Source organism: Anas platyrhynchos, chromosome 3 (genome assembly GCF_047663525.1).
Source record: "Anas platyrhynchos isolate ZD024472 breed Pekin duck chromosome 3, IASCAAS_PekinDuck_T2T, whole genome shotgun sequence".
NCBI lineage: Eukaryota > Metazoa > Chordata > Aves > Anseriformes > Anatidae > Anas > Anas platyrhynchos.
This window is the reverse complement of record NC_092589.1, coordinates 21,210,498-21,232,375: the sequence shown is the minus strand read 5'-3', so window position 1 is coordinate 21,232,375 and position 21,878 is coordinate 21,210,498. Positions and strand designations below refer to the sequence as shown.

Genomic DNA, 21,878 nt, shown 5'->3' with positions numbered 1-21,878 from the left:
CAATATTTAAGCATTTTCATTTTGATCCACTTTTTGATGGTACTTTTTGGACAGCTAGCCAAAAGGAAAATTTATTTCCACGCAGGATTTCTGAAAGCTGCAGAAATCTCAGTTCTTTTTCCACTCAAAATCTTTAAGGCCACAACAGAAAGAAGCCCTTGGTTATAAAATTTTGTAGCTGTCATTAGCATATCCTAAGGCCATGTAAGCTTGTTTAAAGATATAATATTGGCCACAAATAAACAAGACCTACATTTATCTCCACAGTAAATCAGCCTCTGAGAATTAAATATTAACAACTTAAACTAAAGACTCATATTGATGATCCTTAAGGGTCCCTTCCAACTCAGGATATTCTATGATTCTATGATTCTGTTTCTTCCTTTACTTTGTCTTGAAAGAAGTTTTAAAGAATAAAGAAACTTAAGAAGTATTGCATTTTTTATCTAACATCCTCAGCCTAATGATTGAATGTCTGCACTAGAGAACTCTTGGCACCAGATTTCCAGATAGCCACCTGTGACATTTACGCTAAGGAAACAATTCAGTTCCTTCAGTGGAAGGAAAAGGCATAAAAACATTAACTAATCATCATTTCATCTCAAAATAGAACGTGAAATATTCAGAAACTTGGAAGCAAGAACCTGGAATACTGGTCAATAGAGCACAGCTCCCTTGACCAGCCCACACACATTCTCAGCTAGAATAAATCTGGCCTTGAAGACAGAAATAATAGAGGTGCAGTAACTAACTTTGTTCTTTTCTGAGAGTTCTTGAAGAAGTTGTATTTGTTCAGCAAGCTTGTTCTTTTCCGTGGTAAATTCTTCCTGTAATTTGGAAATCTTCTGTTCAGTATCACTTAGCATGGCTTCCAGCTCAACACAACTTTCGGTCAGTTCATTTACCTGAAATGAAATTTTATTTAACATTTTTTCTTTAAATTTTAAATTAGATGCATCATGACCTCCTAAGATTTTTTGTACATAAATACAAGCAGTTTTAAAGGTGAATTACTTTATTCCCATTGTTGTTCACACTCCAAGCAAGGGTCACAGCAGATTAGTGTCATTTTGACATAGCGCTTGTCCAATTGATGTTTAACTTTCTGTTGAGCTCTCCTAGTTATACTTGATATAAAAACTCACTCACCCACTATTCACTTGTCTTTCCTCTTTTTCCTTCGACAGGAAAGAGGAAAATGTCCTACATTATCTGATTCAACCTCTATGCCTACTTCCAAGCAACTGTTTCATTTGGCCTACATAAAACACAATCATGCTTTCCAGCTCTAAATACAGCACAAACTTGTTCTCAATTTGATCACATAATTTTAAAAATAGGAGGCTTACTGTAAAAGTCTGAGGTTAAAGTTATTTTAACATATAATTTATTAAGGAAGTGGTAAGCCCAGAGGACACTTTATCCTCGTTCTAAAAAAGGGAACTGTGCCCTAAGGGAAATGGTATTACCTTTTTGGATAAAGCAGTCTTTTCACAAAGAGTAGATTCCAGCTCCTCCTCAAGGCCTTTATAGGACACTTTTAGAACATTCAGGATATCTGGGAAGCTTTCATTATTAGAAAAACATTGCGCCTTTAGCTTCAGCTCAGCAACCAAGTTATGCAGAGCTTCTTTTTCCTGGTGCCAACGTTCACACTCTTGTTCCATGCGTGTCAACTGTGAAGACAGCTCCTCTGTTTCTTTCACCTGCTGCTGAAGAGCACAATTTTCCTGTACTTTTTCATCCAGCTTTTGTTTACAATCCGTAAATTCTTGAGCAAGCAATTCCCTTGTGTGATCCAACTTGATATTTTCATTTTTTATTTCCTGACATTCCTGCAGTAATATTGTTTTATCTTGCTCAAGAAGAGCAACCTGATTAATCAAGACTTGCTCTTTTGCTCTGGCAACTGCTTCCTCCTGGGAGGAAAGCTCTAATTTCTCACTTACATCTTTCAGCTCAGATTTCAGCAATAACATAGAATTTTCAAACTCCTCCTTGAGTTGCATCTTTTCTTTCTCCTTTTCTTCTATCAGTTTTGCTGTAGTCAAATTTGAAGACTCCAGTTCGAGGATTCTTTCTTGCTTTTCTTTTACATCTTTTGCCAAACACTCGTTTTGTGAAGTGAGAACATCAATCTGTAATTGATGAGATTTCAACTTTTCAGTCATCTCTTCCATCTCTACTGTTAACGTTTCTGCCTCTGATTTAGCCGTCTCCATTTGGATGATGACACCTTCTAGATTTTCCCCTGACATTTCCAATTCTCTTTCCAGCCTCTCGATTTTATCCACAAGAAAGTCAACTTTCCGTTCATGCTCCTTCAGCTTTTCAGCAGCACGGCGTTTTTGCCTCTCATCAGATTCAATTTTTACTTTCAGCTTCTCAATTCCGTGTCGCATTTGATCTACCTCTTTCTGTGCTGAGCTGAGTCTAGCAGCAAGTTCACCTTTTTCAATTAACAAGCCTTCGAAAGATCTAGAAAGCTTTAAGTTTTCCATTTCTGATGCACTTAACTTATTCTGCATAGCTTCAAATTCTCTTGCAAGCAGCTCTTTCTCCTTGTTCACATCTGCTGCTTGGTTTTGAAGCTTTTCTTCTAAACTGGAAGACACTGCATCCTCTCCTAACTTCTGCAGAAGGTTATCTTTTTCATTGGATAGCCGATTTATGTCAGATTTAGCAAGCTCAAGCAGATTTGTTTGCATCCTCACTTCATTCTCTAACCTTCTAATGATTTCAGTAGAATCCACCTTAGTTGACTCTAATTCTTTTAATTTCTCTTGTAACTTCTGATACTTTTGATCCAATTCTTCTTTAGTATCAGACAAAACACACAGTTCTTGGCCGATATGGTTTCTCTCAGCTGTGACTGAAACAAGCTGCTCTTGAAGAACAGAAATAGTTTTTAGGTCAATTTCCTTGTCCCTTTCTAACTGCTGATATTTTGCCTGAAGCACTTCAGTATTGTTATCTATGAAAAAGTCATGGTTCTTAATATTAACTTTCTCAGATTTTGGCTGCCTTTGCTCATTTTCAGCTCCAAGAAATTGTTCGTGACAGTTTCCCTTGGCCATTTCAACATCATCCAGTGTGTCTGCTGCATTAGACCATTTAGCTTGATATATCTCCACCTCAGACTTTATTTTCTCAGGTTCTTTTTCTAAAGACAGAACTTCAAGAGATAATTGTTGGTCACTGACAGAAAGTGATTCCAGTTTCTCCTTTATACTACTGTCCTCTTCCTTTGCTACAGTAGTTTCCTCCAGTTCTGCAAAAGCTGAGCTCTCCAGAGCTAATTGTGCGTTTTGAAAGTGCAGGTGAGAGTTTAACTTTTTGACTTCCGTTTGTAAATCAACATTTTCGTGGCTTTCATCTGTCTCGCAGATCAGCTTCAAATTTTCAGGAGTTTGTTGCTTTGCCTCCTCCTGAAGAGCTTCGGTGTTTATTTGATTTTCGAAGAAATCCTCTGAACCCAAAAATATGCCACTATTAGAAAATGACAGTGCACTAACATGATGGGAAGGGCTGGTGATTTTTCCTGACGTATTTCTACATTTTTGTTCTCTAGAAAACTCCTCTGAACAATCTTCTACTAATCTTGCTTCAGCAGTCCCAGTTACATTTTCACACACAGAGCTGTCTCCTACAGGAGATTTCTCAATGGGAATTAGTTTTGGTTTATTGTTTCTCATTTCTGGACTTCCAGTAGGGAAGGGCTTCCAAAAGGGGCTTCCCAGGTGATAAAGACTATCATTTTCCTGTTGAGCGTTCTGCAAAGTTTAAGAACCAATTAAAAAGATAAAAAATATATGCATATAAATAAAAACAAAAAAAGCAAGGTGAGTTTTAAAAACTTTCTTAAGCCAGCGAAGCTTCCCCCTTATGCAAAATAAATAGATAGCATCCTTCTTAACTTCAGAATCTGCACAATTTTCCTATGTAAAGGATTTTACACTGCATGCACACATCTTTGGCCAAAAGATTTTAAAGATATTGAGGGAGAAACGTCAGCCAAATTTACTAAAGACAAAATACAAAAATTGTGAAAAACTTTAAGTATCACTAATGGCAAAATTGCTTACTGCTCATCTTATATTAGGTGCTAAAGAATCTTGAAGGGGAACAAGACCCAAATCTTCAAAGAATCCCTTCTCTCAATTGCCACTGTCTGTCAGAGCTGGCTTACACATGGCACCATCTCACGGTCTCATATGAAACAAAACTGAGTGACTTTGAAACCTGAGGACTCCAAAAAAGAACAGGGACCACAGGGAGAAATTGAGTGAGCTGTACTGGGTACTTCATCTTGAGGGAATTCCAGTTATATGTGGTAGGAACAGTCTTTTTCAGGTGTCAGTGTGGATACTCCAAGTGAACTGTGAGCAAACATACATGTGAAAGACTTTCTCCTCTGCAAGGAGCAGTTGCTCAGCGTTGCACAGTTGGACAAAATGGAGATCTTTGAGATGCTCAGTCTGAGAGAGCACTGTTAAACCATCATCTCCAAGCCTATGCTGACCAGGTGCTGGAGACCATTTGCGCAGGACTTAATGACCCAGACTGGAAATTCCCCAAACAGAAAATAAATCCGTCAGATTTATGTTGGAGGGAATTAGTTGAATACGCTTTGTACATGAACTAAAGTGGTTTTCCTCTAATCTGACAGAAATTCTGGTTTTGTCATAGAGGGTCCTCTTTACAAGGAGCAGGAAAATCGAGCTCATTGGTTGCACATCACCTACTGTGCTGAAAGATAGGACAGCACTGACTTCCAAAATGTTCATCCTCTAAGGTATTTTTGAAGAATTTAGGCAGAACCGAGAATTAGCTGTTCTGCTACCAACTAGCTCTGTCCTGCTGTCGAGAACGTTAAAAGGAATTAGGGGCATGGAAGCAGTCTTAGCTTGATCTTTTTATGGTCCCATTATGGGGCGTGGGAAGTACAGGCATCTTCAGCAGGCTGTATTAAATCAGAGAAGATCTAAAGCTTGCAAACGCAGTACAGGTGTATACAGTGCACGTGCACCTACTAACACAGCACTTGATGGAAAAACAAGAAAGTAGCACACACTGTACTACTCTCACAACTCTAGTGGACTAAGCCCATTGACTTTTTTATTTCTCATTATCCCTGGGATGCATAGGCCAGAATTCATGGTACAGATTATTGGTCTACTTTCTTTAAACGGTACCAAATGTCTGTGGGTACAACTTTAAACATATTTATTTTCAAATTGGTAAAATCCTCATTTGGCTTTGCCATAAACCAAGAGGTTTAAGTGAAACTGTTTTGCACAAGAGCAATTACTTACGTTTTCAGTATCAGTGCACAGCAGCGAATGAGAACTTATATCAAGGACTTGTAGTTGGAGTTGCGCTGCTTCAAAGTCCAAAGACAGATTCTCAGTTTGTTTTCTTTCTTCTGCCAGTTTCCACTCCATTTCTGTAGTCAGGTTACTCAGTTTCTGCCGCCACTCCTCCCTGTCTGACAGATTTTGTTGTTTAAGATGATCTATTTCTTTTCTCTCTGAAAGTATAATATTTTTCAGCTCTTGTATTTCTTCATTTTTCATATTCTCTTGAACTTGAAGTTGGTCTTCAAGCACTTTAAGCGCCTTCTCATATGTCTGACAAAGCATTTCAAGTTCTTCAATTCTACCCTCAAGATTAGATGTGCTGAGAGTAATGCTCCTGCTTTCTTTAACAGAGTCCAGTGTGGTATCATTATGACAATTTTCAACCAGAACATTTGCTGCACCTTCTGAATTTATTTCTGCAGAACTTTTCAGCTGATTAATTTCCTCTGTCCATTTGCACAGACCACTGTTAAAAGAATTATCAACCTCACTTACTTCTGAGAAACAGAGACCTGAGAAAGAAATTGTGGATTTCGTTTCATCTAATTTAGATTGTGTGCCATTTTGGGTAGAAGATAGTGGCCCTGACAGATAATCTGTATGTGCACTGCTCAGACTTGTTGACAATGCAGCATTTTCTGCCTTTAGTATTTCAATGCAAGACTGTAGCTCAGATATCTTTGAGATCATACCACAATGATGTTCATATAACTTTATATGCTCATTCTGGAAAGAGAAAATTTTCTCTTTCACTTCAGCAAAGTGAATTTTAACTTCTTTGCTGGACAATTTTAAGTCTTCATAGTCAGAACTAGGTCCAGCACTGCATTCTTTGAAGGAGATTTCCTTATTATCACAATGCATTCTCAAATCGCTGTTATCACTTGGATCCATAACTTCATTGGGAAAAGTAGTTTTCTCAGCTCTTAAATTTGTATCTGCACTATTCATTATGTTCTCTTCTTCCTCTGCCACCTTATTAAAAACTGATGGTATCGCAGATGTTAAGTCTTCAAATCCAGAGGTTAATGCAATGTTCTCATTCTGCAACTTCTCATATATTTTTTCCAGCTCACTCAGTTTGCTTATTGTTAGCTGCAAAGAGGATGACAACAAGACTGGTGAATAACTTTCATCCATTTCTCTTTTTCCACAGTTCTGAGAAACATCATCATCACTATACTCCAACGAGTGGCAATCTTCACCTAATACTGTACGCTGAGAATATGAAGCTTCCAATTTGTTAACAGACAACAGTTCTTGCTGCAGTCTCTCTTTCTCTCTCACACTTTCCTCAAGTTCTGTTTCCATTTCCCTTAAAGCAGTCTTCAGTTGTATCAATTCTAACCTGCAGTTCTCTAGGGAGAGTTCTCTGTCCTCAAAATCCATTTGAAGAAGCTGAAGCTTAAACTGGTGTTTATTCAGCTCAGCATCCTTTTCTTCCATGCATTTCCTCAAATGTTCTGAACAGTCTCTCCTTTTGCAACTAAAGTCACATACTAGAAGTTCATTTTTTGTCTCGATTTCCTTCACCAATTGCTCCTTGCCTTGAAATACAATGTCTTGTTGTTCTTGCATTGCATTTAGTCTTGCCTCAACATTTAATATTTCCTGTCTTGAACAGTCAGGCTCACGAGAGGGCACGTGTTGGATGTCAGAAAATTCTGATTGTAGTTGTTGAAGTTCTTGAATCAAATCCTTTTTTATCTCTTCTGAGGCTATTAGTTTATGTAAGATATCTTTATTCTCACTAAGTACTAGTTTCTCTTTTTGTTCTAATTTTGCTTTCTTTTCCTCAAACTCAACGGTCTGCTCTCTCAGAATACTCATTATGTCTACATTTTCTTCTTCTACCACTTTATACTTTTCTTGCAAAATTTTCAGCTCTCTTGTGATTTCTTCAGTTCTTGCTTCAATACACTGCTTTTCCTCCTTATGTTTCCTGGACATTTCAGAAATGATTTCTTCTTTTTCCTTTAAAATATTAGAAATATTTTCATTTGCTTCCTGTAAAGTTATTTGGTTTTGCTCTAAAGCTCTGCTTAAATCCCTAATGGTTGCATTTTCTTGAGTAATTTCCTCAATTTCTTTTTTATATGAACAGATCATTGAAGACATGCCCTTCTTTTCTGAATCCCATGTCTCAGACATGAGCTTCAGCTGTCTTACTGAATCCTCAAGCAATTTATTACTGATCTTTAAATCCTGAAGCTCTGCTTCTTGGTTTTTTAGTCTTTCATTCAGAGTTTGCAGTTGCATGTCCTTTTCTTCAAGAATAGCTGAAGTTTGTCCAACAAATGTCTGACATGCTGAAATATCTGCTTGCAAATTACTAATGTGCTCTTTAGTTTCTGTCACAAAGCTTTCATGCATCTGTTCTATGTTACTTTCTCCTATTTCACCCTTGATTTGCAGTAAGTTGTCATTTTCATTATTCCATTGAGAAACAGTATTAGTCTCTTTTTTTAATTCTTCATATTCTCTCTGTTTGAATGCAAGGAGACTCTGCAAAGCTTCTGATTCCTCCTCCATTTTATTTATTTTACAGTTCAGTTCTTTAATATGATTTTCTTTTTCCTCGATCAGGTCTTGGGTAGAATTTCGCTGCTTTTCCATGTCAGCTAAAGCTAGTTTCAGTTGCTCTACAGAAGATGAGCTTGCTTGCTTTATACATTTCTCTTCCAGTAACTTCAGCTCTGCTTCCTGAAAAACATTCTTATCTGTAAACAGAAAACACCATCACATCATTGTCAGACAACATTATCAGTAGGATAGCCAATGTTTAATGAAAAATTACTATTTTTACTCTTTTCAATTATCATTTCAGTGCAAAGCATTACTTGTAAGTTATCTCATAGGATAAAGGATTAGTTATATCACTTCAGGCTATCAGACACTGTACTCATAGACATTTTTAACATTCTGTTCTGCAGCCTAATACAAGTCTGCACTCCAATCCGGTAAGTACATGTTTTCTCAGGTGACTAGCTACCTGTTGTTTCTGTGTCATTTTCACATTTTTCTTTTTACAGGACCTGTAACAGTATGACCTTTTAATGGATCATTGTGTTCCTTTTCTGCCAAAAAAGATGCTTAATTCTACACAGTCATTTTTCAAGATTGTCATAATTATTCCTCTGCTTTAATAAGAACGGAATAAGAAGCAGCATGTACAAGTAGCAAAAAAGAAAAAGATAATACATTCCTCCAGATAGCTCGTAAGGACTGCTAATTGTCTACCCAATCAAAAACAAATCAACAGTTGAAAGGCAACGAAAAGTGTGGGCATTAATTTTCAGGAAAACAAAATCAAATTCAAAATCTTCATTCTAAAAGCTCACATTAAGTTTGATTTCCACACAGAAGCAAGTGGGAATCTATCCCCTTTTATTATTAAATCCAGCAGAACTACAAAGAATATTTTATATTTCAATTTAATTCCTGAAAAATTGCGTTCTCGTTTAGAAACAAGCACTGCAAAGAAGAATCAACAATTAGTAGCTCCATAACGTTTTCCTTTCCCCCCCCCTTTTTTTTTTAAATTCAAGTAAGCAAGAATTATAAAACAGAAGTTTCCTGGTTTAAACGCATTCTCTGAAATTCAGTTTGTTGGTAAGTTCAGTATACTTCAGTTAATTTCAAAGTTGTGTATCTTCTGGAATTGCATACGTTTAGATAAAAATTCATTTTCATTTCAGACAAACTTAATGTTGGTTAAAAATACCATCATAATCATATCCCACAGAGGAAACCCTTTTGCTTAATTCACAATCAAGTTTAGAGGATTGCAGCAAACATGCATTATTGAGCATCCATCAGGAGTCCTGCAAATGTGAATACATAACTCACTTTTCATCTCTTCTGCAAAATTCTGGCTCTGCTTTAAAGACTGCTTGACTGTTTCTAGTTCCTCTTCAAGCTGGTGGATCTCTTGCAATTTTTTCTCAAATTTCAAGTCCAGAAGGTTTTTTTCCTGCTTCACTTCCTAAAACAAAAAATAAAGAAGGACCAGATTTTGTAAGGTTTGCCAAGATCAAAGAATTCAGTTCATTTCAATCAGAAGATAGATATTCCACTAGGTCCTCTCTGGGCAGATGGACATTGATTCCTAAGCCCTATTTGAGAACATTAGCTGAGCATAAACTTAACTCGTTGACAGCATCTGAGGGATGCTGCCAGTTGACACAGTCAGAACACCCTTTGTTTGCATACAACAAACAGCTCCAGATGACCTACCCCAAAGAGGCAGGACAGAACATATCCTACAAAATCAGAGGTGATTAAGTTAGGGTGCTTTCCTAAAGCAACAAAGGAAACAAACTCCTGAAATGGCATCAAATTTAACAAGAAAATTATAGATCAAATTTCACTTATCTCAAGCAAAGTCCTCTTTCTACTAAAAAATATTATCGTAGCAACACTGTTCAAATTTTATTTAGAAATGCTTATACTGATTCAAAGATCGAAGCCGAAATTCCTTTAAGTGGTATATTCTTTATTGCAGCGCTGGATGCACGGGGGATCTCTCCACCTATCGTGCATACCCAAAGCGGAAAGCAGTCTTGAATTTATACAATCAATCTATCAATATTCTACAAGCGCCTATACATACGCATCACCTATCCCCGCCTTCCCTCGCTTCTCATGCTAATTAGCCTTTTGGCACCTTGCGCCTGGCCTGCGTAGAGCCTCCCAAGAATTGTGGGCAGGGGTCTTTGGGACGTGGGCAGGGGTCTTTGGGAGGAAGACCCCGAGTCTTCCTCACAGTGTACTTTTCACCTTTGGTCAGGAATCTGCTGAATTGGCACGTTTCTTAATTGCGAGAGCTGGTTGTTGCCAATTCTTCCGTTTGTTGTATCTTTATAATGAATTCCAATGTCCAGTTTTGAGATTTATAGTCCTTACATTTGTTTCTCTGTCCGTCTGCCGCTTCCTTATCATGAGTTCCAGTGTCTTGTTTCGAGATATACAGTCCATGTCTGGGGATTGTCCTTGCCTCCCCAATACCTCCCCAATACCTCCTTAATCAATCCCCCCTTTTCTTTTCCCATGCAAATTCTTTTGCATCAGATACTTTCATTATTTACAGTAACACAACAAAGCAGGCATCTAAACAACATGCACACAAATATTCCTAACACTACTAATGTGATTAGAGCAATGAACACTTGTTCCAACCATTGGAAGTTGGGCAACCAGGCGGTTAACTTATTCCATATTTCACTAAAACTCCATGAAAGATCATCTTTACTGATCTCATGTAGGACCCTTGTCTGCTTCCGTATTTCTTCCAGGTCGGTAGAGATCCTTCCACTCTGATCTACATACATACAACAACTTGTATTTATTACTGTACAGACTCCCCCTTGAGCGGCCAGTAACAAGTCTAGGGCCATCCGATTTTGTAATACTACCTGTGATAAACTAGATATCTCTTCTTGTTGAGCCTTTATAGCATCCAGAGTTTTGTTTTCTAACTTCTCTATAATTGCAGAAATATTAACTATCGCCTTTTCCAATTCATTCACTCCTAACCATGGGATAAACCATCGAACAAAACTATGAAAAGCGGTGTGTCTCTCTATCAATGGATTGTTAATTTTTCGTCTAATTCTCCAGATATGATTTCTCAAGTAACCTCGAGGCACTACATCATGTACTGTCATACTGGGGACTACTGCTCCAAGAGTGCAAGTTCCCTTCCAGTTCTCGGGCAAGACCTTACGGGCCGTATCATTGCATAGCCAATACCACCCTTTTCCTTCTGGAACTGGCCAGCTGGTTGAATTTGCCCAACTGCTAGTTGTACTAATATCAATTGTTTGATTACAAGATGTCTGATTTCCCACATAAGTAGTACCCGTATTTATACAATCCTGTTTTCCCATACCCTTAGGCGGGTTACACCTTTGTACACATACATAGTAAGATTCCAATGGCACGAAGCTACTAACTTCTAGTTCCAAAACTTCTTCATATTTTTGACCCCAAGATGTGTTTTCCCACAAATTAGTCCAAGGTAAGTTTGCAGGCAAGGGAATCCTGATTAACGATACACCCTTATTCCCATGCTGTGGCAGATGGGTGCATACCCAACAGTTTGTCTTATTAATTACTTGAGAAATTGTTTGTATCAGGGACAGGTGTAAGTTCTCGTCCCAAACTGCCCACCCCGAATCTGAGAACCACACCCCTGCAATCATTAGGATCTGGAAAACCATAATTTTGTTGGTCCAATTGGAGTGGTGGTCCATATCCTTGCCAGGGCCTTCTTCACCCTTGAATCGTGGATCCAAGCTGCTTGCTCCTTAATCTTAATGGCGGTGTGTGTTGTCAGTAATACCTGGTATAGTCCCGTCCACTTTCCTTCCGTTTTTCCTCTAGGGGTTGTCCTGAAAAAGTCTTTATATATATAATCCCTGAGCTTAAAAGGGTGGATTGGTTGATCCAACCGTCTAGCCCAGGTCCTGAGAACAAATTTATGTACTTTATTTATTTATTTCTGAAGTTCAGTTATATATGCATATAAATATTCTAATCCTAGCTGCATTAGATCCTCTCCACTAAATAGAAATGGATACGGCCTTCCATATAAAATTTCAAAGGGACTCAAATTCCCTTTTATTCTAGGTTTAACTCAAATTCTAAGTAATGCTAAAGGGAGGGATTGAGGTCATGACAAATTAGATTCTTGTCCGATTTTAGCTATTTGTTGTTTAATTAAATGTTTCATTTTTTCTACCTGTCCACTTGCCTGCGGTCTATAAAGAGTATGCAGTTGTCTTTAGAATATCTTTAGAATCTTACTTATCTGTTGTACCACTTGCACACAAAAATGTGAAACTCTATCAGAAGACATTGCTACTAGAATCCCAAAGCATGGTATTACTTCATTTAACAAGACTTTAACCACTTCTTCTTGCTTTGTTTGTTTGACAGGGAAAGGCTTCAGGCCTTCCTGAAATCATGTCAGTCAGAACCAGTAAATAACAATACCCCCCTTTTCTAGGGAGTTCTGAAAAATCAATTTGCCACAGTTGCCCCGAATAATTCCCTTTATCAATGACACCAAATGTCACCCTATTTCCTGTATTGGGATTATGACGCATACAGGTGTCACATTGTTGGGTTACCTGCCTTATTGTGGTATACAGATTTCTTGCTACCAAGACTCGATTTAATAGTTTATACAGGGCATCGGCTCCCCAGTGGGTTTTGTTGTGTTCCCCCAAAACCATAGGCCACACCAAATTAGAGGGCATAACAACCCTGTTGTCCTTCAAATGAGCCCACCCATCAACATTCAGCTTCCCTTTTAGATCCTCGATCAACTTTAAATCTTCTTTTGAATATTTAGGAGCCTGTCCTTTCTCTAATGTCTGAATTTTACCGTCTGGTATTAAAGCAAGCACTTCCACTTGACCTCTTTCCGCCGCCCTTCTTGCCTCTTTATCAGCCAATCTGTTCCCAATCTCGAAGTCGGTGGATCCTCTTTGATGCCCTCGGCAATGCATAATAGCCACTTTTTCTGGTTGTTTTACAGCCTCTAACAATTTTAAAATTTCTTCAGCATGTTTTATCTGTTTTCCCTGAGCAGTCAGTAATCCACGTTCTTTCCAAATCGCTCCATGAGCACGTACCACGCCGAATGCATATTTAGAATCTGTCCAAATATTTACCCTTTTTCCAGCTGCCAGTTCCAATGCTCTCGTGAGAGCAACTATCTCCGCCTTTTGAGCTGATGTTCCAGGGGGTAAAGGCTTAGACTCAATTACCTGCTGAGTAGTTGTTATAGCATATCCAGCTTTACATTGTCCTTGTGTAACAAAACTGCTCCCATCCGTGAACCAAGTTTCTTCTGCATCTTCCATGGGCTCCTCCTTAAGGTCTGGTCGGCTGGAATACACAGTCTCCATAGTTTCTAAACAATCGTGAATCACAGGTTCCACCGGAGCATCACTAAGAAAAGAGGCTGGATTCACAATATTAGTTATCACAATTTCCACATCGTCCTGTTCTACCAATATTGCTTGATATTTCAAAAATCTCTGAGGAGATAACCAATGAGCCCCCTTTTGTTCTAAAACTGCTGACACAGTGTGTGAGACAAACACTGTTATCTTCTGCCCCATTGTAAATTTCCGGGCTTCTTGTATATTCATAATTACGGCTGCCACTGCTCGCAGGCAGCCTGGCCATCCTTTACTTACTTCATCCAATTGTTTAGAGAAATAAGCCACTGCCCTTTTGTAAGGTCCCAACTTTTGTGCTAGTACCCCTAAGGCCATACCCTGTCTTTCACAGGAGTATAACCAAAAGGGTTTAGACAAATCTGGTAAACCAAGAGCTGGGGCTCGCATCAACTCCATCTTAAACTTCTTAAAGGCTGCTCGGGCTTCTCCTGTCCATATTAGTCTTATGCAGTTATCTTTAATTAAATCAGACGAAGGCCTTACAATTAATCCATAATTGTTGATCCATAATCTGCACCAACCTGTCATTCCTAGGAAAGTTCGTAATTCTTTAACAGTCTGTGGTTCTGGGGTACGACAGATTGCTTCCTTGCGTTCCGTCCCCAATTCACGTTGTCCTCCTGAGATCTCAAATCCTAGGTACATCACGTGGGTTTGAACCAATTGTGCCTTCTGTTGTGAAACCCGGTATCCATTCATTCCTAGGAAATTAAGGAGGCTCACCGTCCACTGTATGCAGCTTCCCCTGTCTTCGGTAGCAATCAAGAGATCATCAACATATTGCAGCAGGACCCCTGCAGAATTGGGGGCTTCCCAGGATTCAAGTTCCTTTGCAAGTTGATTACCAAAAATCGTAGGGCTATTTTTAAACCCCTGAGGAAGCACTGTCCATGTCAACTGGACTTTTCGTCCTGAGTCAGGATTTTCCCATTCAAAGGCAAAGAGGTTTCGGCTTTCTGGGGCCAAGGTTAAACAAAAGAAGGCATCCTTTAAATCCAGTACGGTAAACCAGACCAACTTGTCCCTTAACTTGGTCAATAGCGTATAAGGGTTTGCTGCCACAGGGTGTATGTCTTCAGTGATCCTGTTTATTGCTCTCAAGTCCTGTACTAACCTATAACTCTTCCCATCCGGTTTCTTAATTGGTAAGATGGGAGTATTATATTCTGATTCACACTCGACCAGTAACCCATATTTCAAAAACTTATCTATTGTATCTTTTATTCCTCTTCTATCTTCTATTCTAAGGGGGTACTGCTTAACCTTTACTGGCTTCTCTCCTGGTTTTAATTTTACCATTATTGGTGCAGCATTCTTTGCTTTCCCAGGGACATCAGATTCCCACACCCCTGGATAAACCTGATCCTGGATTTCCGGAAGGGTTTCATTAAAAGAATCAGTTTGGATCAATACCAAACTTAGTGCACTTATAAGTCGGTCTTCTTTTACTCTTAACTCTACCCTTCCCTTTTCAAAAACAATTTCAGCTTCTAATTGCTCTAATAAATCCCGTCCCAATAAAGATCTAGGAGATCCCGGCAAATACAAAAACCTATGTATTCCCATTTGCTTCCCCAATTCATATTCTAATGGCTTTAAAAAGAAAGCTTTTTCGTGTCTACCCGTTGCCCCCACCACTGTCACAAAACCTTTATCTTCTGGCATCAACTTCTGATTTAACACTGAATATGTAGCTCCTGTATCTACTAAAAATTCTACTTCCCGACCCAATTTCCCTGGCTTAATTTTAACCAGTGGATCTGCTAGGGTAGAGTCCCCCGGTCTCCTTCATTGTTTTGTAGCCATTAATAGCTTCTTTTCCTCTTGCCGCTTCGGGCATTCCCTTTTCCAGTGTCCTATCTCTTTACAATAGGCACACTGTTCAGCCCGCAAGGGGAGTCGAATTACCTTCCCCCCCCCTTCTGCCTCGAAAAGATTCTTCCTGCTTTCGCAGGGCTGCCACAGTGGCTGCTGCAATCGTCTCACCTAACTTTTGCCTTTCATTCCCCTCACGATTTCTAAACACTCTCCAGGCTTCTTCTACTAATCTTTCCAAATCCCTTACGTCTGGTTCTTTCATTTTCTGAAGTTTTCGTCTAATATCTTCCGCCGATTGACCCAAAAATAGAGATACTAATTGAAGTCTACCCCCCCTCAGAGGAAGGGTCTATAGTGGTAAACTTCTGCATTGCTGCCCTCAGCCTTTCAAGAAATTCGGATGGGGTTTCTTTTAGACCTTGTTGGAAGCATATTCTCAATTGCCAATTCATCCAGATTTTAGTATTTACTTAGCCGTTCATAATTTTAGGGATGATTAGGGTCTCAGTGGGGTCGGTCAGGGGAATGCAGTTGTCCACAGTTCCCTGAGCGGTCCCATCGGTAATCTGAGCTCGCACATGAACTCAGGTTGTTTTAAGAGTTAACTGTTTTTCTGTTTCCATAACAACTCTCTCTCGGACCCATCATGATCCATTTGCCCCAAAGGGCTAACGCCCATGATTTTAAGATCTCTGCCTAGAGCAGAGGCAGAACTATTAACATTCCTACATCCTCTTTCCCTGCTCATTCAACTTCAAACACCTTTAACACTTTCAACAACCCTTTTAACACTTCCTTTATCTTTCTCCAGCCTGTACTTCTCTAATGCCAACATCAAAGGCTCAGTCAGGGGCCAACTTAATTCCGTACCTTTTCCCACCAAGATGCTGAAACAACATCAGTATACAACATTTCATCCTGTTTTCCTTCTCAAAACCAACATTAACTGTAGCAAAACATTAGAGTTTAAAGTTCCATTTAGGGGCCACTTTTCTCCACATTCCAGCTTATAAAGCGGCCACCATTGATTACAATATTTTATCAATGTTTTCCTGTTCACACTTTCACCGGCAGATCCTCCAATATCCTTCCAGTGATTCAAAACACATCCTAACGCACTTTTCTTAGGAATTTCACTGCTTACTCGCCCCCCCATTTTCCAGTTTACACTTTCAGAATACACGTGTTACTTACAAAAGCGTATCACAAAAACGTATCACTCACAAAATTACAGGCACGCAATATCTTTCAGTAGCGATGTCACAAAGCTACTATTACCAGCAATATTGCTAAAATCACAATAACAATAGTCAGAGTCAAATTCCACATGCGATAAGTCAGAAAACCGAACTGTGTAACACCATAACGATATCTTTCTTATAACAATGCCACGAACCTACTATTACCACCAGAAAAATAGCCAAAATCACAGTAACAATAACCAGAGTTAAATACCATACTCCATGAGTCAGAAAACCGAAATAAACAACACAATTCCAGATGGACCTTAAAGCGAGCTCTTTCCTTAAGGTCCCCAAATATACTTATGGTGCTTACCACAAAGTATATACCAAACACTGCCTCGCAGAAGATCACCTTCTGACTTACAGACAGTTCCAGATACAGATGGACCTCAAGGTCCCCAGATATACTTGTGGTACTAACCACAAAGTATATACCAAATACTGTCCTGCAGAAGTCACCTTCCGACTTACTGGACAGTCCCAGATGACCGGTCTACCAGAAAACCAAACCAGAATAAAGAATATACTCACTTACAATGATGGGGTCCTTGTCTGCCTCCGCAGTGATCCGGTGAGTCGAGGAGTCCCTCCGGGAAATCCCGGGGGTACCCTAGGGAGTCCTGTCCCCAGCGGGTCCTGCGGACCGGCAGAGAGGTTGTCCCATCTGGGGTGCCAGATTGATTCAAAGATCGAAGCCGAAATTCCTTTAAGTGGTATATTCTTTATTGCAGCGCTGGATGCACGGGGGATCTCTCCACCTATCGTGCATACCCAAAGCGGAAAGCAGTCTTGAATTTATACAATCAATCTATCAATATTCTACAAGCGCCTATACATACGCATCACCTATCCCCGCCTTCCCTCGCTTCTCATGCTAATTAGCCTTTTGGCACCTTGCGCCTGGCCTGCGTAGAGCCTCCCAAGAATTGTGGGCAGGGGTCTTTGGGACGTGGGCAGGGGTCTTTGGGAGGAAGACCCCGAGTCTTCCTCACAGTGTACTTTTCACCTTTGGTCAGGAATCTGCTGAATTGGCACGTTTCTTAATTGCGAGAGCTGGTTGTTGCCAATTCTTCCGTTTGTTGTATCTTTATAATGAATTCCAATGTCCAGTTTTGAGATTTATAGTCCTTACATTTGTTTCTCTGTCCGTCTGCCGCTTCCTTATCATGAGTTCCAGTGTCTTGTTTCGAGATATACAGTCCATGTCTGGGGATTGTCCTTGCCTCCCCAATACCTCCCCAATACCTCCTTAATCAATACTTCCAGAGGGTTATTTTGCCATTAAGAGCATTTTCTTCCAAATAAATTGAGTTTAAAAAAAGAAAAAAGCCAACTACATAACTACATTGCATCTAGGAAGCAAAACAAAAGTTCTTGTAGGGAAACTAATTTTTTTTCTCTAAACTCCTGTGCTGCTGGACAACAGATGGCATGGCTCTGGCATGGCCCTATTGGAAACAGGCCGTCAATTATTCATCCGTTTACTACTAGCAGATGGACAGCAATTCACAAAAGCCAAGCTCAAGAAACAGAAAGGTCTGGATGAAAAAAATTAAAAGCTTGCTGGCATGGCAGGCTTGTTTTTGAAACAACATAAATAAATCACCCTCAGAACATGATTAAAATTGTCACTGTCACTAGCAGTTACCTTCCCTTCTACTCACAGCCTTCCCTACACAGAATTTATAATAAAAAAAGTCACATAAAAGTTTCAAGGAACAAAGTTTTCTGGCAATCTCAACAATAATTTTTCAAAGAAGCACAAGTACTCAAACTTCCTGCTTTCAAAGCACCACATGTACATGCAATACGAGTCCATGACTGAACAAGCCTGTTCATTAGAACATTTAGGGTGATCTATGGACAGAAGAACAAACAAGTTTAAGAAATTAAAAAGGCTGAATGGTCCAATTATTTTGATTCAGTGCAAACGTTTTCAATAAACAGCAGTCATCAAGACCCAGGAAGCCATGCTTTAACAAAGTATCTGGTAACAATGAGCCGTTTGCTCTTTCCAAAGCTATAAGCAATAGAATCAATTTGGTTTCAATCCAGTTAATGCTTCTACTTGTATGTTGTTTTACCCAATTTATCCATTCTGCAACTATGCCTTGAAAAAGCAAAAATTAAACCAAACTCCAGAACCTATATACTGGTGGTACTGATTTCAGGAGGAACTTCAAATTGTTTTGAAGTCTTGGAGGCTTCGTTGACTTTCCCCTGATGACTTTTTTCGCTTTATACTTATTTATGAGAGTAAGGATAACAGCCAGACCTTAAATTCTGCTAACTATACCACATTGTCTTGTGTGAGTCAAGACAGAGGAAAAACAGTTACTGATCTCTTCAAGTACTACCTTCTCCCCCAGACTCAGCTTCTTCATAAATATATCACTCCTTCTGAAACACTGTCACCAGCTGTTCAGTTGTCTGGCCAACACGCATATATATGAAGAAAAAATGATTATAGTTGCAAACCAGTAAGGTGGATACAAGATTGGTAGGTAAAAAGAAGCATTTCCAAGAACTTGCAGTAAAAATGGTATCTCCACAAATTAAGGCACTCTCTGACAAAATAATTAAAAAAAAATAAATCCAACCCTAAAACCACCCGTACCAAATCTAACCTCAATCTATAATTTCAAAATAAGAAAGGGTATGAGCCCAATATATTTGATATACAAAGTTTTGTTTTTTTTTTTTTTAAATTAAAAATATGAAAGATCACACCAAGAATGAGTAGAAGCTTTCTAGATGCTTTCCTCTGAGATATGTTGGAAGAACAAGCACATTCTTGATTAGCATTACCACTAGAAGGCACTGGCTACATTTATTTGCTAAATAAATATGTGCCAAGGACCACAATCCAGCATTGAGGCCAAGTGGCACGGAACAGCCTGTATCTGTACCACTAAAATCTTCTATCTTCCAAAACAGGTGGCTGTAACCAAACTGCTTGCTGGGAATGGTGCCAGGCTCGTGTGAACTCCCAAACTGTGCCTGGGAATTGTACAAAAGAGTGCTAGTCAGCTGGGCCAAAGCCTTGTGAAATACTGTTCTAACAATTAACACTTTAAATAGTCACATTCCAATACCTGGCGATGCTTCCAGATATTGTAATCCACCAGCAGGAATGCACCTAAACTTTCACAGTATACTAAAGCTTTATCAAGGCTTGTACTGATCTGGTCAAAAAACCCTGGTGTTAATTTTTTTTCATAAAATTTTGCCAAGTAATTTTTTTTTTGTCAGAAATTATGCCAGATTATTTTATACCCGCTCATGACAACAGGCAACAAGGAAGATAAGAGTGTTTAAATAAAACAAATGAGTGACAAGGATTACATAGCTATCAAGCTCTCTTCCCTTTTTTTTTTTGAGAATTAGAAGTAGAAAATAAAAGAAAAGAAATGCACTGAGAGGTCTCCTAGTGGCACAACTCTAAGTGTTTCTAGTATTTCCACTCTGATTGTACCAAAGCAAAATAATGTAACAGAAGACCAAGGAGATGCTAAAGTTGAAAAGATTTTTGCACAAGTGAATGAGGTAGTATGTCCACAGCCAAAAACTTTTCTGAATTAAACTTTATTTTGAGGGAAGCATTAGGAGCAGTGTATATGTGTTGAACTGTATTTCTTCTTAGAAGAATGCAATTTTTTCAAAAGAGGATATAGTAAATATGCAGAAAATCTTTGAGTTTGGCAGCATGCACCAAAGAAACTTTCAATGATTCTGGAATTTACTTCTAAAAATCAGACAAATATTTATTCATTTTTATTTCAGGACTAAAAGCAAGAATCTCTTAAAACAAAAAGCTACGTTTGGTAACAGAAGTCCAACAGGAACCAGAAACTCAGCAGTAATGCTACAGCATTGTAATCCCAATCCTTCAGCCAAATATGCAAATTCCATGAGTCTATGTGAAGTTAGTGAAGACCTTGTTTTGTGTCATGACTAAAGTATTAATAAGATAGTTCATAAAAACATTTTAAGATGGCTTATGGGGAAATATGCTATGTGGGTAAACTACTAGACAGTCCGAGCGTTTACAGCTTGTTAATTTATATTATTTATTGTACCCATTACTCCTCTGCATTAGTTACCTCAAAGCTTCTTGTCAAGTCACTTTCCTTAGCCTGGGCTGCTAACAGAGCCTGCTCCGCTCTGCACAGCTTCTGAGTGAGATCACTGTTATCACGTTCCAAGCGTTGCTTTGCTGCCATTATCTGCAAGAGCAAGCATTGAAAATTCACATTGTGTTTACAGGCATAACATTTTTTTTTTTAAACCTCCTATGCTTAAACTCTAACACTCTATTACAAAAATTACCCCAGCATGAACCTAAGGTTGCTTTAGTGTGGTTTAGAAAACAGCTTCTTATTGCATTTCAGTTCCTTTCCCTCTGATCAGAAAGATAATGTCTCTAAAATACATATAGACTGTCTGAGGTGGGTTAATACATCCGACTTGCAGCTACATCACCGCAATGATAACTCTAGGCTTAAAATGAGATTGGCAGCATAATAGCCTTATTGGTAAGCTATGTGAATCAGAAAGGAAGAATCACAACCATTCTTCTCACTCCATGGACACAGTATTTTGAAGAAACTGAACAGGTCGTAGCTCTTTGAAACAGTCCTGTAATGATCCAGATTTAAATGGAAGGAAATGGCATTATCAAGCCAAAACAGGAAAACAAACAATAATATAAAATCTACTCTTAGATCATTAGATAATAAATTTGCTTTTTTGGAGAAAGAACTAAAAGCACTTATTTTTCTATACAAAATCAATTTATTCAGTAAGTACATGTGAAATAAGATGTGCATAAAGAAAACTCCCTTGAAAACACTTGACAATGTTTTCACAGAACTACATTTCTAAAATAAAACAAGCTTGTAAGAAAGCTGTTGTCACTTTCAGAAATACTGTTTTCACTCAGCCTCCCTGCTAATGGCCCTTCTCAGCACGGCTTTCAAAGACTCATGGCCCTTTTTAATAATTCAGTTAGCTCTGCTGCTTTACAGCTGCTCGCAAGAGTTTTTTGACCCATACATATGTATATTTTTTAGTCATCCTCTCTTTAGATTGCTGCTGCAACCAACTTCCTTACTGTGGTCCCATCACAACTAGTAGGATCTAATGGTCAGTGGGAAGAGACCTTCTAATGGAAGTGGGAGAGACCTCCCTTGTAGTCAGGTTCCTCCTCATACAAGCCCCGATTCATCTGGATTTTGTGGAGAGGAAGTCCACAGAGTTAAACTAATGGGAAACTCTTATTATTTATATATTATTTATACATAATTTTTCTTTGTTCTTTTAGTCCTTGTTTCAGCTCTCTGCATGTTCAGATGAGTGAGGGTGCTGCTACAAATGAAGTAACAGGAACGCATGAACAGGGAGCATGAAGTGGGGCTGTGGTTCCAAAAGGCAACTACTTGTTGATCAGCTTAGCTCTACTATCAGACTGCACCTCTGCAGGC

General features: G+C 38.9%; 1 protein-coding gene across 3 annotated transcripts in view; it reads right to left on the bottom strand.

Moving 5' to 3' along the window:
• CENPF (centromere protein F) overlaps positions 1–21,878 on the bottom strand; it is a 46,010-nt gene that overhangs the window by 8,830 nt on the left and 15,302 nt on the right. For all 3 annotated transcript variants that reach the window (XM_072035509.1, XM_038177122.2, XM_038177123.2), the window contains exons 10-14: positions 20,499–20,621; positions 9,210–9,345; positions 5,316–8,080; positions 1,470–3,773; positions 753–905 (exon numbers count right to left, since the gene is read on the bottom strand). In XM_072035509.1, the coding sequence (XP_071891610.1) occupies positions 753–905; positions 1,470–3,773; positions 5,316–8,080; positions 9,210–9,345; positions 20,499–20,621 (5,481 nt within the window). The remainder of the gene's footprint in view (positions 1–752; positions 906–1,469; positions 3,774–5,315; positions 8,081–9,209; positions 9,346–20,498; positions 20,622–21,878) is intronic.